This window comes from Eleginops maclovinus, chromosome 6 (assembly GCF_036324505.1).
Source record: "Eleginops maclovinus isolate JMC-PN-2008 ecotype Puerto Natales chromosome 6, JC_Emac_rtc_rv5, whole genome shotgun sequence".
NCBI lineage: Eukaryota > Metazoa > Chordata > Actinopteri > Perciformes > Eleginopidae > Eleginops > Eleginops maclovinus.
Window position 1 is genome coordinate 26,129,196 of NC_086354.1, and position 16,765 is coordinate 26,145,960.

The 16,765-nt window shown below is 46.1% G+C and overlaps 1 protein-coding gene across 1 annotated transcript in view; it reads right to left on the reverse strand.

Moving 5' to 3' along the window:
- Positions 1–8,412: 8,412 nt before the first annotated feature.
- inhbab (inhibin subunit beta Ab) overlaps positions 8,413–16,765 on the reverse strand; it is an 8,598-nt gene continuing 245 nt past the window's right edge. The window contains exons 1-2 of the mRNA XM_063885167.1: positions 16,495–16,765; positions 8,413–9,509 (exon numbers count right to left, since the gene is read on the reverse strand). The exon at positions 16,495–16,765 is cut by the window's right edge and continues 245 nt beyond it. Coding sequence (XP_063741237.1) covers positions 8,740–9,509; positions 16,495–16,765 — 1,041 coding nt within the window. The 3' untranslated portion in view covers positions 8,413–8,739. The remainder of the gene's footprint in view (positions 9,510–16,494) is intronic.

Below are 16,765 nucleotides of genomic sequence, written 5' to 3' on the forward strand. Positions count from 1 at the left end.
CAAAAGCATATCCACAACTTTGAGGAAAGCAAAAAAAGGAAAAACTGCTAAAAAGATTCAAAAGAAAAAATTGATCTTGTATCCCCGGGTTTGGGTTTTTTTTCTTTTTAAATTGTTTTCTGTTTTTTTTCATTTATCCTTTTTTTTTTTCTCTGACCTTTTTGGGGGAAAAAACCCCTCAAGATAGGATCTTTAACTTTCAAGGGGGGAGGGAAAAGAAAAAAAATGGGCATTATTTCTGGGGTCCTACTAAAAAAAGGGGGTTGATGTGTTTTTTTTTGAAAAGGGGACACAAAACTAACCCCGCAGAAAGCCCCAAAGGGGGGTTTTTATGGGGGGAAATGGTTGGGTGCCCCTTTAAAACCCCATTGGCACCAACCTTAGGGGAAGGGGGTAAGACCGGGTTCTTTGGGGAAAAAAATTCGATTAAATTACTATCATTATGAATGGTTAAAAGGGGCCGGCTGTTGTTTTTGTAAGGGCAAATAAAGGGTCTGTGGTCTCCCTTTGTAAAAAAATGCTCCAAAATTAAAGGGCACGGGTTAGAGTTTTTTTTAACCCTGCAAAAAAACGGGTTTAAGAAATTTACCTTCGGATAAATTTTTTCCCATTGGTGGGAAATTTTAAAAATGGCAGTGGGGAAATTTCATGTAGAAAGGGAAAAGGGGAAGCCCCTCCCCCAAAGTACTAAAGGGCCTTTTCACAGCATCATCAAAAACACCCCTGGATCTGTAGAAACCCATGGGGGGGGTCAAACATCCACAACCAAAAAAATACACAGGGGGTGAGGACGGGCAAGGGAGGGGTAAGGGGCAGCGGGGAACCGGAATTTTTAAATCCCCCAAAAGTCCCCGCCCAGTTTAGCCCCAAAAGAAATTTTAAGCCCCGGGTTGGTTTAAATTGATCCCATTTGTCATTATAAAATTTAAACCTTTCCCCCGGGGAAAAAGGGGTTTAAAGGGTCCTAATGGTCTTTAAAAAACAACTTCGGGAAGGCCCGACTTTCTGTCAAATGTTTTGAGCTTTTTGGGCACAGGGGAAAAACCCGGGAAAGGGGATTTTTTTTTCTTTGAAGTTTGGGGGTGGGAAGGGGGGAAAGGGCCCCAAATTCCGCTTTTTTTTTGCCAGCAGTAAAACCTCCCACTCAAACTACAAATATAAAGGGCCGCGGGTTCAGGAGTTAAAGTAATTTATTAGGAAAATTGAAAAAGGGGTTACATGGGACATTCGGATCCCCCAGGGGTCTTCGCGGGCAGGAGAAAAAGATTGGAAAGTTGAGTTTACCCTTTCGCAGGAGAGAAAAAAGGGGAGTTTGTTGGGTCTCGTTTCCCCCCCGCAAAAGGGCCCAGGTTTGGCCCAAGCTCTTTCTTTTTTAAATTGGAGAGATGGGTTTGGGGCCCAGGGGAAAAACGGGTTTTACCTGCCTTAAGTTCCTGGAAAAAAGGGGGACGGGACCAACCGCCCCGGGGGGAAGAGGGAGGCCCCAAAGGGCAGTGATTTTCTACCGGGACCTTTTTGGGGGCGGGACCAGGCGGGCCAATTGGATTGCCCGCGGGGAGCTCAGGGGGGGGTTTCCCTCAGCCCATCCCCCGGGTGGAAACCCTGCTTTTGGACTCTGAGCTGACCTGGAGGAGTTGCCAGTCGCTTTTTAATCAGATGGCTCGGAGGGGCACCGGGAATTGAGGGAAACCTCCCTTGACTTTTACCAGCGGGTTCGGAACAACTTTTGGGACCTGATTTGAACAGTGTTTTTTTTGGAGTTTTTTGAACAGGATCCCCCTTCCTTTTTTTTCCCCCCCCTGTCAGCGAGCTGTGTTTTCCCCTTTTTTTCCCCAAAAAAGGGCCTGGCCCCTTCTTAAAAAATGGGGGCCCGGGTTTGCTCCCCTCTGACAAAATAAAAAAGGGTTGCTTTCCAGACCCTTAAATGGGAACAAACTAAAGGACAATCCTTTGGGAATACTGGTACAGACAACCAAAGTATTTTTGCCTGAAAAGGAAAATTTGGACAACATTTTTCTAATTCGGTTGTTATTGATGGGGGCAGATCCCAAAAATGTAATTTTGGTATTGTTTTTTTGGGACCAGGAAAAAAGCCTTTAAATAGGGTGGATCACGGTATTTTTTTTTCTGCATCAGGCTTTTGGCTTGGGTTGATGGTTTTTCTGGCCGGGATTGGTTTTTTGGGAAAATTTTTGGTTTTTGTTTAAATTGTAGGTGAAAAGGGGGGGCGGGGGGCTGAGTCGGCCAATCCCTGTGCAGGGGGGGATAAGCCCCGGGTTTTTGTCCTCTCTCCGGTCAATATATCCCCTAGCTTTTGAGCCCCTTGCTTTTGCATTTTTAAAGGGGGTGGGGCTCAGGGGTCCCCATCATTTGCCGGGGTTTCCTTTCTGATCTTGATCGTCCACAATTCCCGTTTCTGCTTACGAAAGTTGATGTTAATATTTTTTTTCCCGGGCCGGGGGGTAAAAATGTTTGCGGAAAACCATATCCCCTTTTCGAAAAAAGGCCTCACCCGGTTGGGTTTGAACGGGGAAAAGAGTGGGGCCCTTTATGGGGGGGACAGTGGAGTAACCCAGAAAATGCCCAGTTTTGCCTGGGGCCCGGGGGGGGAAGGAGGGCCTAAAGGGGCGTTTGGGGAGTTTTTTTGGGGGCCACTGGGGGTTTCAAAAACAAGAACTGGGAAGGGGGGTTTAAGGAGAAATGTGGCGCCTGGGTTGGGTTCAAAAGGGAAAAATGGTTGCTACCCCCCAGTTGCCCAATAGGGGAAGAGTTTTTGGTTGCAAATAATTTGGGGGTCCCCCTCACTCTTTTGGCCCATAGAAATTCATTGCTCTACACCACCGAGAGGCCTGTGGAGGACTTTTAAAGCGAGTATCCGGGAAATTTTCTTCTGGGTCGGGCCCCGGCACGGAACCGAAGCCGCGCCCCTCTCCCCATCCCTTTGGGGGCTGAAAGGGGGGGGCGGGGACTCATCCAATTCCAGGAAAAATAGCCTCTTTTTGGCTCCAGCTCCCAAAAAGGGACGGCTGAAACCAATTTTGGGCCCAAGTTTGGTTTTGTTACAGCTCGTTTGCGGGTGAGGACCGGGGCCCGATTGGGTTTCCGTTTAAAACACTTTCCTTTTAAAATCGGGGATGGGGGATTTAAAAGGGAAATTTGACACCTTTTTATGGGTTTGGGTTTATTACAGGCATGGCAGTTTTTTAAAAGGCCCCACCGAAAACCAAAAAGGGAACCCCGGGGGGGGGCTTTTTTGGGGAAAACCTTTGTTTTTTTAATACTTTTAAACAGACTCAAACACTGCAGCCCTGCCGGGCCTGCGGGGCCTATTTTAGAAGGCGGGCCCCTTTGCCCCAAAATAACGGGGGCCATCTGTATGAAGATAAACGGCAAAAATGGGTGGATATCTTGAGACAGAGAAGAAAACATAACCTCCATAAAGGGTAAATCAACAGAGTGGTGGGGGGCGGGGTCGGTGCTGCCCTGCCAAAAAACCCCTGGGGGTTTTTTTCACAAAAACCCACAAGGGTTTTGGGACCAGTAAAACCGAAGGGAGGAGTTCGTTTCCCCCCCTCTCTGTTTTGCCCCCCCCCTTTTTGGGGGGGAGGGGGCAGGGGGGGGGGGCACCCGCTGTCGCTCAAAACCCCCGCACCTGGAGAAGTTACGGGAAAAACGGGGGAAAAAAGGAAATAATCAAAATCTCTGAAAGGTTCTGGCCTGCGCTCTTTGGCGGGGGAGGGAAGGGGGTCGAGGGGGAAAGGGTTTTTTTTTGGTTTCCAGATTTTTTCCCCGGGGGGGCTGGGCGGTCTCTGTAAAAGCCCCCTTTGAAAAAGGGGGAAAAGCAAGCCCCCAGGGGGGAAAATTTTTTCCCAGGAAGAAACTAGCAACGAAACAGATACAGAGCGCACCGGAAACCAGAGTTGGGGGGGGGAAAAGTGCATTTTCTGTTCTCAAAAACCGAGCCCCTTAAAAACACTTATTTTTTTCCGAGCCCTTTCGTTTGTTGCCTTTTTTGGAGCTGTTAGAAAAGGTGGTTTCGGGGTCTAGGGAGATTTTTGCTTTTTAATTTTTTTAAATTTTTTGGCCCAAAGGGATACGGGTGCAAAAAAGAAGGATGAAACACTCATTGGTAAAAATTTGGGTATTTTGGCTTTGCAAAAGTTGGGCCTTTCGGGCCCGGGGGACTCGCGGAACTCCAGGCCCAGAGTTTTTCCCCAGTGTGGACCCATGCTGGTCCTGAAGGGTCAGCTAAAGGGCCCAGATGAGGGGGGAAAAAAGCTTTTTTAACTTTTGATGGAAAAGTGCGGTTTGGCCCTGTAGGGGCTGTTGGGGGGGTTTTGGGGTTGCCTTCTGTGGGGGGGGCCCCGGAAAAGCTAAAATTTAAAAGGTTCTGTTTGGAGAAACAGGTTTTCTGTGTCGGGTTGAACTGGTTTTTGGGTTTTGAAATTTATTTTTTTGTTTTTGTGTGGTTTTGTTGCTCTTGAATGAAGATGTGATGGTGAGCTGTTGTCCTCTTTTGCTATGGTGCAATAAAGGGACTTTAAAAACCAAACCTCTCTCCTCTCCTCTCCTCTCTCTCCTTTCTCCTCTCTCCTCTACATCATTGTCTCCTCGGTTACAGCCCCTCCAAAGAGTCTCCTCTCTCCTCTCTCCTCTCTCCTCTCTCCTCTCTCCTCTTTCCTCTCTCCTCTACACCAGTGTGTCCTCAGTTATATCTCCTCTCCTCTCTCCTCTCTCCTCTACATCAGTGTGTCCTCAGTTATATCTCCTCTACTCTCTCCTCTCTCCTCTCTCCTCTACATCAGTGTCTCCTCGGTTACAGCCCCTCCAAAGAGCCTCCTCTCACCTCTCTCCTCTACATCAGTGTCTCCTCGGTTACAGCCCCTCCAAAGAGTCTCCTCTCACCTCTCTCCTCTACATCAGTGTCTCCTCGGTTACAGCCCCTCCAAAGAGTCTCCTCTCTCCTCTCTCCTCCCTCCTCTCTCCTCTACATCAGTGTGTCCTCAGTTATATCTCCTCTCCTCTCTCCTCTCTCCTCTACATCAGTGTGTCCTCAGTTATATCTCCTCTACTCTCTCCTCTCTCCTCTACATCAGTGTCTCCTCGGTTACAGCCCCTCCAAAGAGTCTCCTCCCTCCTCTCTCCTCTCTCCTCTCTCCTCTACATCAGTGTGTCCTCAGTTGTCTCTCCTCTCCTCTCTCTCCTCTCTCCTCTACATCAGTGTGTCCTCAGTTATATCTCCTCTCTCCTCTACATCAGTGTCTCCTTGGTTACAGCCCCTCCAAAGAGCCTCCTCTCTCCCCTACATCAGTGTCTCCTCGGTTACAGCCCCTCCAAAGAGTCTCCTCTCTCCTCTCTCTCCTCTCTTCTCTCCTCTCTCCATGGCCCGCTGAAATAGATTTCCGGGTCACTACCGGAGGACCGAGGAATCGAGGAGGCTTGGATCACACCAGAAAACACGTCACCCCCGGCTGCTCTTTCCACTGCTTCCTCCTTCAGCCACACAGCCAGGCTGTAGCGGGGTTCTATTTCATACCTCCACAAACACAGGCATAGTCGGAGAAGTAGTGATGTCACTTTATTTTGCCGGTCTCCCAAAGTGAAAAACAACTATTTTCAACAAACGTTGTGTGAACGTGTGTGTGTGTGTGTGTGTATGCGCTGCAGCATGTGACAGAGCCGGTCAGTGACAGAGCCGCTCCCTCACACAGGCCCTCGGGCAGAGTTGGTGGCACGGGTCTCCCCATCACCCCTAAATAGGATTTCTCTCTCTACCCACTGCCACACCTCCCCCTCCTCTTCTGAAGTTCAGTAACATGGACTCACCCCGCTCCATGAACCAGGTGAACTCTCCTCCTTTCTAACATCCCGACTCTGGCCCCCCGCTGCTGCTTCTCGGTGACTTCAACATCCAGACAGTGCACTCACCGGTGTGTGTGTGTGTGTGTGTTTGTGTGTGTGAGGCTCTAAGTTAATCCCAGCATGCACTGGGTGAGAGAACACAAGCATGCACTTGGTGATTGATTAAACAAAGAAGGTTTTTATTTGTAGTTCAGGTTCAGGATTACAGTGTCTGTAGACTTGGTGTACAGCATTACCCAGAATGCTTTGTGTTTGCTCAGCGGCCGTGGGTTTGTAGGTCAGTGAGCAGAGAGCGAGTCGTCATGCCGACCACGGTTTTGGTTTTTTGCCCTGTAAATCATTTTTTACAGCATATTCAAGTTTTACACATCCCAGAAGTCAGCACAACCTCAGGTAATGTTATATGTCACTCATTAAAGACTTCTTTCCACTATAATAGGGGATTTCTGCCCATAAAAAATACAAAAATTCAGAGCGTCAGAGGTTCTCTGAGTGCGGTAATAAATAGTAATGATATCAAATGTTCACACATTTTTTTTATTAACAAATCAAGAAAGGCACAAATAGAAATGAATTATTAAAAGTTTGAATATTTTCCTCTACAACAAAGCACCGCATGAACTGGAAATAAACAATACAAAAAACGATGTTTGTCTTGCACCAGTTAAATAATCAACAGTAACTTAACAGCTCATTAACGCACACTCTGTCGAGTGTCTTTGGCTTTCTCCTTTTCCAATCCTCTGCAATAATAATTATAACAACAACAACGACAATAATAATAACAATAATAACAATAATAATAATAACAATAATAACAATAATAATAACAATAATAACAATAATAATAATAATAACAATAATAACAATAATAATAATAATAACAATAATAATAATAATAACAATAATAATAATAATAACAATAATAATAATAATAATAATAATAATAACAATAATAATAATAACAATAATAATAATAACAATAATAATAATAACAATAATAACAATAATAATAATAATAACAATAACAATAATAACAATAATAACAATAATAATAATAATAATAACAATAACAATAATAACAATAATAACAATAATAATAACAATAACAATAATAACAATAACATGCCGCATTAATCTTTACTTTCAATTATGTCAACATCATCAGGGGTTCTTGCACAGGCTGAGCTTTAACAACCAAAACAGAGTATGAACACACAGGTAGAGACACACAGGTAGAGACACACAGGTAGAGACACACAGGTAGAGACACACAGGTACAGACACACAGGTAGAGACACACAGGTAGAGACACACAGGTACAGACACACAGGTAGAGACACACAGGTACAGACACACAGGTAGAGACACACAGGCAGAGACACACAGGTAGAGACACACAGGTAGAGACACACAGGCAGAGACACACAGGTAGAGACACACAGGTAGAGACACACAGGCAGAGACAACCAGGTAGAGACACACAGGTAGAGACACACAGGTAGAGACAACCAGGTAGAGACACACAGGTAGAGACACACAGGTAGAGACACACAGGTAGAGACACACAGGTAGAGACACACAGCTAGAGACACACAGGTAGAGACACACAGGTAGAGACACACAGCTAGAGACAACCAGGTAGAGACAACCAGGTAGAGACACACAGGTAGAGACACAGGTAGAGACACACAGGTAGAGACACACATGTAGAGACACACAGCTAGAGACACACAGCTAGAGACACACAGGTAGAGACACACAGGTAGAGACACACAGGTAGAGACAACCAGGTAGAGACAACCAGGTAGAGACAACCAGGTAGAGACACACAGCTAGAGACACACAGGTAGAGACACACAGCTAGAGACACACAGGTAGAGACACACAGGTAGAGACACACAGGTAGAGACACACAGGCAGAGACACACAGGCAGAGACACACAGGCAGAGACACACAGGCAGAGACACACAGGTAGAGACACAAAGGTAGAGACACACAGGTAGAGACACAAAGGTAGAGACACAAAGGTAGAGACACACAGGCAGAGACACACAGGTAGAGACACACAGGCAGAGACACACAGGCAGAGACACACAGGCAGAGACGCAAAGGTAGAGACACACAGGCAGAGACACAAAGGTAGAGACACAAAAGTAAGAACACACAGGTATAAATGTGGACAGGTGGAGATGCAGGAGCTGCTGCATAGGGTTCTCGTGTCATTCCAATATAGAAAAGTGTCTTTCCCGAAAAGAAATATAAACAAACAGGAAGTTTCTGTGTCCTGCAGGAAGTCTCTGAGTCCTGCAGGAAGTCTCTGTGTCTTTGCAGGAAGTCTCTGAGTCCTGCAGGAAGTCTCTGTGTCTTTGCAGGAAGTCTCTGAGTCCTGCAGGCGTCTCTGAGTCCTACAGTAAGTCTCTGAGTCCTACAGGAAGTCTCTTTGTTCTGCAGGAAGTGTCAGTGTCTTTGCAGGAAGTCTCTGAGTCCTGCAGGAAGTCTCTGTGTCTTTGCAGGAAGTCTCTGAGTCCTGCAGGAAGTCTCTGTGTCTTTGCAGGAAGTCTCTGAGTCCTGCAGGCGTCTCTGAGTCCTACAGTAAGTCTCTGAGTCCTACAGGAAGTCTCTTTGTTCTGCAGGAAGTGTCAGTGTCTTTGCAGGAAGTCTCTGAGTCCTGCAGGAAGTGTCAGTGTCTTTGCAGGAAGTCTCAGTGTCTTTGCAGGTAGTCTCTGTGACCTACAGGAAGTCTCAGTGTCTTTGCAGGAAGTCTCAGTGTCTTTGCAGGAAGTCTCAGTGTCTTTGCAGGAAGTCTCAGTGTCTTTGCAGGAAGTCTCAGTGTCTTTGCAGGAAGTCTCGTTGTCCTGCAGGAAGCCTCTGGTTTACGAGCATCCGCACTCGTCCACTATCATGTTCTGGATGTCCTTCTTGATGATCTTCTGCTCCTCGTTGTAGTACAGCATGGACATGGCTCTCAGCCGAGTGGGGACACAGCAGGACCTAATGTTCTGGAAGGGCCCGTGGCCCCGCATGCGGTAGTGGTTGATGACCGTGGAGTGGAAGGACAGTGCCGAGCCGCTGAAGCTCGACATGTGGTTCGGACAGTCCCCCTCGCAGTAGTTGGCGTGGTAACCGGATGGTGCAATGATCCAGTCGTTCCAGCCGATGTCTTTGAAGTTCACATAAAACTGACGTTTGCAGCAGATGCGGATCTTTCCGTCGCATTCCAGCCCTCGTCTGATACGCCGCTGCGTCGCCTCCTCTGCAGCTCCCAGCGCCACCATGAGGAAGGGTCGGTGAGACTGATCCTTTCCTCCGGACCGCTCTCCGGATGTCAGGAAAGGCGTGGCTCCGGCCTCGGCGCAGAGTGGACAGACGACTCGCAGCCTCAGCGATCCGCCGCCACCAGACAGCAGAGTCTGGACGCTGCGCGACACAGTGAGCGTGTGCCAGCCGCTGCGATGGACATCCACCATCTTCTCTGAAACACAGTCCTCTTCCTCACCCTCCTTATGAAGCTGCAGCGCCATTTTGCCTTTCCATCTGGTTACCTTAGACATCTTCAAGAAGATCCAGACGTTGGCCTGTTCCACCGCTGCTGAGCCGCCACCCTCCGCTGAGACGTCAAAGGTCATGGAGTTCAGAGATCCTCCTGCAGGGGGAGCACAGCAAGAGCTTCAGATTATAAACTGGTCTCAGTTCTCTGTCTCTGCTGTGACTCAGTGTAAACCCTGAATTCTGCCTTCAGGTGCAGCCTGCCGGTCTCTGTCTCTGCTCCTTTATAAACTCAGACATTTCGGCAGAGTTTAAAAACACATCATAATATTATTAATAATTATTCAAAGAGAAACTGACATCTAGATGAATTTGTGTGGAGAAAGCATTCCCCCCTGTTTGTGTCTGAATGAATGGACAAAGAAATGTCATTAACAGAAACAGCATGAACAGAACTGCCTCTAAATATACCCAATATTAGACCCTAAAAAAAGACAAGACCCAGTTTTAGGGAATGTTAACAAGGACACACCCACACCCACACCCACACCCACACACACACACACACACACACACACTCTTTGTCTCCTAAATAATTACTGAGGCCCGGTTTGTTTGAATGGGGAGATTATTTACGGCCTGAGACCACTCGCTATGCCCCCCCCCCCCTTGTTACTGTCCCCTAATTTCGGCGAGCCTTTGAGAGACGTTTTAATTAAATACTCTTCTCAGAGAGGAAACTATTTATAGCACAAAGACATTCTGTACATTTATGTAAGCAAACAAGTTGGGGGCAATGTGATTGGTTGGTTAATGTTCATAAAAAACAAACCCTGACATCATCACATTTATTAAAGAATCTTTTGAAAATCTCATTCTGTGACAAACTCCTCATTTTGAATTAACAGACCTGTTGTATGAAAGAATGAATTATTGGAGGGTTGCAGGTGAACTCAGAAGACTGAACAGAGTGACGGGAATCTCTGGATAACTTCTGAGAACGCTGTTCTGTCTGCTAATGTTACTAATTCATCTCCGCATTCAGACTGTATGAGATGGGAAAGGAGAATCATGGACCCTTAACATAGACGGACGGTTACAGTAAACAGATCCAGACTGTCTGAGTGATGAAATCTGTAAACAAACTCTGAACCCTATTTTTGTGAATGACCTGATAACAGAACACCGATAAAAGTCTCTAAAGCATCTGATGGTCAGAGTCTGATTTGGTGGAATCACGAAAGTGTAACTCTGCAACCACTACTCTAACTACTGTCACTCTGCATCCACTACTGTCACTCTGCATCCACTACTGTTACTCTGCAACCACTATAACTACTGTTACTCTGCAACCACTACTCTAACTACTGTCACTCTGCATCAATTACTGTAACTCTGCAACCACACCTGTAACTCTTCAACCACTACTGTAACTACTGCAACCACTAAAGTGTAATTCTGCAACCACTACTGTAACTCTGCAACCACTACTGTAACTCTTTAACCACTACTGTAACTCTGCAACCACTAAACTGTAACTCTGCAACCACTAAAGGGTAACTCTGCAACCACTACTGTATCTCTGCAACCACTAAACTGTAACTCTGCAACCACTACTGTAACTCTGCAACCACTACTGTAACTCTGCAACCACTAAAGTGTAACTCTGCAACCACTAAACTGTAACTCTGCAACCACTACTGTAACTCTTTAACCACTACTGTAACTCTGCAACCACTAAAGGGTAACTCTGCAACCACTACTGTAACTCTGCAACCACTAAAGTGTAACTCTGCAACCACTAAACTGTAACTCTGCAACCACTACTGTAACTCTGCAACCACTACTGTAACTCTGCAACCACTACTGTAACTCTGCAACCACTAACTGTAACTCTGCAACCACTACTGTAACTCTGCAACCACTACTGTAACTCTGCAAACACTAAAGTGTAACTCTGCAACCACTAAGTGTAACTCTGCAACCACTAACTGTAACTCTGCAACCACTACTGTAACTCTGCAACCACTACTGTAACTCTGCAAACACTAAAGGGTAACTCTGCAACCACTAAAGTGTAACTCTGCAACCACTAAGTGTAACTCTGCAACCACTACTGTAACTCTGCAACCACTAAAGTGTAACTCTGCAACCACTACTGTAACTCTGCAACCACTACTGTAACTCTGCAACCACTAAAGTGTAACTCTGCAACCACTAAAGTGTAACTCTGCAACCACTAAAGTGTAACTCTGCAACCACTACTGTAACTCTGCAACCACTACTGTAACTCTGCAACCACTACTGTAACTCTGCAACCACTACTGTAACTCTGCAACCACTAAAGTGTAACTCTGCGACCACTAAACTGTAACTCTGCAACCACTACTGTAACTCTTTAACCACTACTGTAACTCTGCAACCACTACTGTAACTCTGCAACCACTAAAGTGTAATTCTGCAACCACTAACTGTAACTCTGCAACCACTAGTGTAACTCTGCAACCACTACTGTAACTCTTTAACCACTACTGTAACTCTGCAACCACTAAAGTGTAACTCTGCAACCACTACTGTAACTCTTTAACCACTACTGTAACTCTGCAACCACTACTGTAACTCTGCAACCACTAAAGTGTAACTCTGCAACCACTAAAGTGTAACTCTGCAACCACTAAGTGTAACTCTGCAACCACTAAAGTGTAACTCTGCAACCACTAAAGTGTAACTCTGCAACCACTAACTGTAACTCTGCAACCACTAAACTGTAACTCTGCCACCACTACTGTAACTCTGCAACCACTACTGTAACTCTGCAACCACTAAAGTGTAATTCTGCAACCACTAAACTGTAACTCTGCAACCACTAGTGTAACTCTGCAACCACTACTGTAACTCTTTAACCACTACTGTAACTCTGCAACCACTAAAGTGTAACTCTGCAACCACTACTGTAACTCTTTAACCACTACTGTAACTCTGCAACCACTACTGTAACTCTGCAACCACTAAAGTGTAACTCTGCAACCACTACTGTAACTCTGCAACCACTAAAGTGTAACTCTGCAACCACTACTGTAACTCTTTAACCACTACTGTAACTCTGCAACCACTACTGTAACTCTGCAACCACTAAAGTGTAACTCTGCAACCACTAAAGTGTAACTCTGCAACCACTAAAGTGTAACTCTGCAACCACTAAAGTGTAACTCTGCAACCACTACTGCAGTGGTTCCCAAAGTGTGGGTCGCGCCCCCCTAGGGGGTCGCGGAGGTATTGCAGGGGGGTCGCGGGGGAGGGGTACGGTTTGCGTGAACTGCAGAACCGCGTCTGTTGTTAAGGTGGCACGTAATACAGTTGTTTAGTCTACATGCCACCATGAGCCTATACCACCTTAACTAACGGACCACTCACCCTGGGCTGCGTTTCCCAAAAACGTTTTGATAACAGTAGCCATGCGTGAGTCTGAGAACTGAACATTTTAAAATGGAAAAGTTTTTAACAGCGGGTCCAATCAAGCGTAAGCCTACTTTACAGTACGAGCCATCAAGCACTCCGACTCAGAAAAAGACGAGGAGATATGACGAGGTGTACATCGGGCTGGGCTTCACTAGTACGCTGGTAGGTGGTGAGGAAAGACCGCAGTGTGTTCTATGTTTAAGAGTGCTAGCCGCTGACAGTCTAAAACCCAGCAAGCTTAAACGTCACCTGGAGACCACACACCCTGAGCATAAAGACAAGCCGGCTGATTTCTTTCAGAGAAAATTAAATAACTGTCGTATCCAACAGACTAGTTTCGTAGAATCTGCGTCTGTCCCTGCCAATGCTCAGCTTGCCTCCTATAAAGTGGCCTACCGTGTCGCACAGTGCAAAAAACCACACTCAATAGCTGAGGAACTGATACTGCCCTGTGCTATCGATATGGTTGCCACTATGATTGACGAGGCAACAGCAAACAAGTTAAAAGTGATTCCTCTCTCTAACAACACTGTTGGGAGACGCATACTTGATATGTCAAGTGACATAGCGGAGCAGGTCAACGATATGGTGCGTGCAAGCACCCGGTTTGCTCTGCAGGTGGATGAAGCCACCGACAGCAACAAGGACTGTTTATTAATCACATACGTCCGATTCATTGCTGCAGGGGACATGAAAGAGGACCTGTTGTTCTGCAAAAAACTTAAAACGCGAGCCACTGCTGATGAACTTTTCAAAGTAATTGACACTTACTTGCAAGAGGCCAATCTGAAGTGGGAGGGTTGTGTTGGGGTGTGTACAGATGGGGCTCAGGCAATGGCTGGGAAGCACAACGGGCTCCAAGCGCTCATAAAGCGTGTGTCGCCCAACGTTCATTGGACTCACTGTATGATCCATCGAGAAGCGTTGGCTTCTAAACAGCTGAGTCCCGAATTGAACGAGGTGATGACGGACGTCATTGCCACAGTGAACTACATCAAAACGCGCCCTGTTAAGGCCCGACTTTTCTCTGCGCTATGCGAGGAAATGGGATCCAATCACACAGCTGTTTTGTTTCACAGCGAAGCGCGATGGTTGTCACGTGGGAAGGTTCTGTCCAGGGTATTTGAGCTGCGGGAGGAAATTCAGATTTTTTTGGAGGAGGAGGGTCATGACCTCGCGGTTAATTACAGTGATGAAAATGTTCTTACGAAAGTTGCCTACCTCAGTGACATGTTCCAGAAATTAAATGGACTAAATCTGCAGATGCAAGGAACCAACACCCACCTTCTGCATCTTGCAGATAAAATAAAATCATTTTCAAGGAAATTGGAAATGTGGGAGCGGAAAATTGGGGAGGGAAACATAGACTCATTTCAGAACCGTCATGCTTTTCTTGAATCCAACAACATTCAGAACACAATCGTGCCTTGTATGAGAGCACACATCTCTGCCCTACAACAACATTTTCAGAGGTATTTTTCAGTGAAGGATTCAGCACAATATGACTGGATCCTAGACCCCTTCACTGCAGCCGCACCTACTGACTTCAGCACTGCTGAAGAGGAGCAGTTCATTGATATCACATCAGACTCCACACTGAAACTGCAGTTTCAGGCCAAGATACTGACTGCATTTTGGATTGGGGTGGAGGAGGACTACCCACTATTGGGTGGAAAGGCAATGGCAGTATTACTCCCTTTTGCCACGTCTTATCTTTGTGAGGTGGGCTTTTCTGCAGTGGCCTCCATAAAGACCAAATACAGGTCAAAGCTGGACATTGAGAATGAACTGAGGGTGGCCATCTCACAGTTGCCACCACGATTTGAAAAGATCTGCAGTTCAAAGCAACTCCCACACTAGTCACTGAGATGTATGAAATATTTTATGAAAAAACAAATCTGGGGTATTTTTTCAAATTCAGTGCAGATGTTAAAAAGATGAAATAGGTTCAAAGTTGTACAATTTAAAAGTAAATGTAAGTTACTTTTTTTGTTATTTTGTCACTCAAGAAGAGAAGTTGCAGTTGCAAAGTTGTTAAAACAGTGCTGTTGCACAAAACACATGAATACATGTTATTTTGAAGTGTCTTGTAATGGTGATTATGCCCTTATTGTTTATTTGTACTGTTTGCGTGAATTTCAAAATACATTTTCAAGAAACTAAAAGTTTCGGTGTTTAGGGGGGGCTCCAAAATATGTTTAGGTCTTAAAGGGGGTCCCAGCAGAAAAAGTTTGGGAACCACTGCACTACTGTAACTCTGCAACCACTACTGTAACTCTGCAACCACTAAAGTGTAACTCTGCAACCACTACTGTAACTCTGCAACCACTAAAGTGTAATTCTGCAACCACTACTGTAACTCTGCAACCACTACTGTAACTCTGCAAACACTAAAGTGTAACTCTGCAACCACTACTGTAACTCTGCAACCACTACTGTAACTCTGCAACCACTACTGTAACTCTGCAAACACTAAAGTGTAACTCTGCAACCACTACTGTAACTCTGCAACCACTACTGTAACTCTGCAACCACTACTGTAACTCTGCAACCACTACTGTAACTCTGCAACCACTACTGTAACTCTGCAACCGCTACTGTAACTCTGCAACCACTAAACTGTAACTCTGCAACCACTAAAGTGTAAAAGCTGGTGCTAGCAGACTCCACCACGTCATACCACCCCTGTCTCTGCAGACCACCAACACCATATCCCCACCATACACCCACTCTTCAACAACATCAGGTGAAGCTGACACTGAAGTTAGTGAATCCTGGAAAAGCTGCAGGACCTGATGGAGGACTCCGTAAAGTACTTCAAGCTTGTGCAGACCAGCTCTCAGGGGCCCTCACCAGAATATTCAACCTGTCCCTGACACAAGCTAGCATTCCATCCTGTCTGAAGTCGCCTACCATCATTCCTGTCCCCAAAAAGACAACAGTGTGTAACGGTGTACTGACAACAACCTGTCCCTTAACACGACCAAAACTAAAGAACTCATCTTTGACTCAGAGCAGAACCTGTCCCCCTTCACATCAATGGAGCCAGAGTGGAGAGGGTCTCCACCTTCAAGTTTTTTGGGGTTCATACCTCCGAGAGCCTCAGCTGGACAGCACACACCACTGGAGCAGTGAAGAAGGCCCAGCAGTGACTACATTTCCTGAGGGTGCTTCGGAAAAGCAAACTGAAGGAAAAGCTGCTAATGACCTTCTACCCGACCACCATCAAGAGCGTTCTCACATACTACATCTCGGTGTTATATGTTGGCTTTTCCACGGGGGAAAGAAAAGCCCAGCAGAGGTTGATAAAAATGAATGGCAGAGAGAACCATCGGCTGCCCTCTGCTCTCTCTGGAAGCCACCTGTAGCTCCCGAGGCCTCAGCCGACCAAGGACTACTATAAAGGACTACTTTATAAGCCAGTTAAAACAGTTGTTACCCCTCGGCGGTTAAACCAACAGTCCTAAGTGCAACATCCTTTTAATCAACCAACTCATATTCATGTCAAAAAAACTTTTGAAATAACTTTATAGCTTCCGGCTTCTAATTATTTACAACCCCTCATTTGATAGTGTATGCGGACTGTGACAGGGTTGCACGACAAAATGTCATTATATATTTTTATATAATGCAAATACAGGCTTTCTATTCTATTTTATTTCAAATAGTAACTCTGGACTCACCTGGCTCTGCAAAGGTGATGATCTCAGAGGGGAGTTCAGACGGTGTTTGGGCCCTGGGGCCCTGGCCGTCCTCCTGTATCTCCACACTGCCGTCTTCAGCCACTCGGCCGACGTGCAGCTTCTTGATGGCGTTGAGCAAAGCAACGCGAGGGACCGGTTGTGTAAGATTGGGCCGAGTGCTCAGGTGCAGCATGTTGAGGATGTGAAGCTTCACTGCCTCCACCATGTCGTCCTGTCCGCCCGATGAAGACGTGTTCCTCTTCATCAGAGC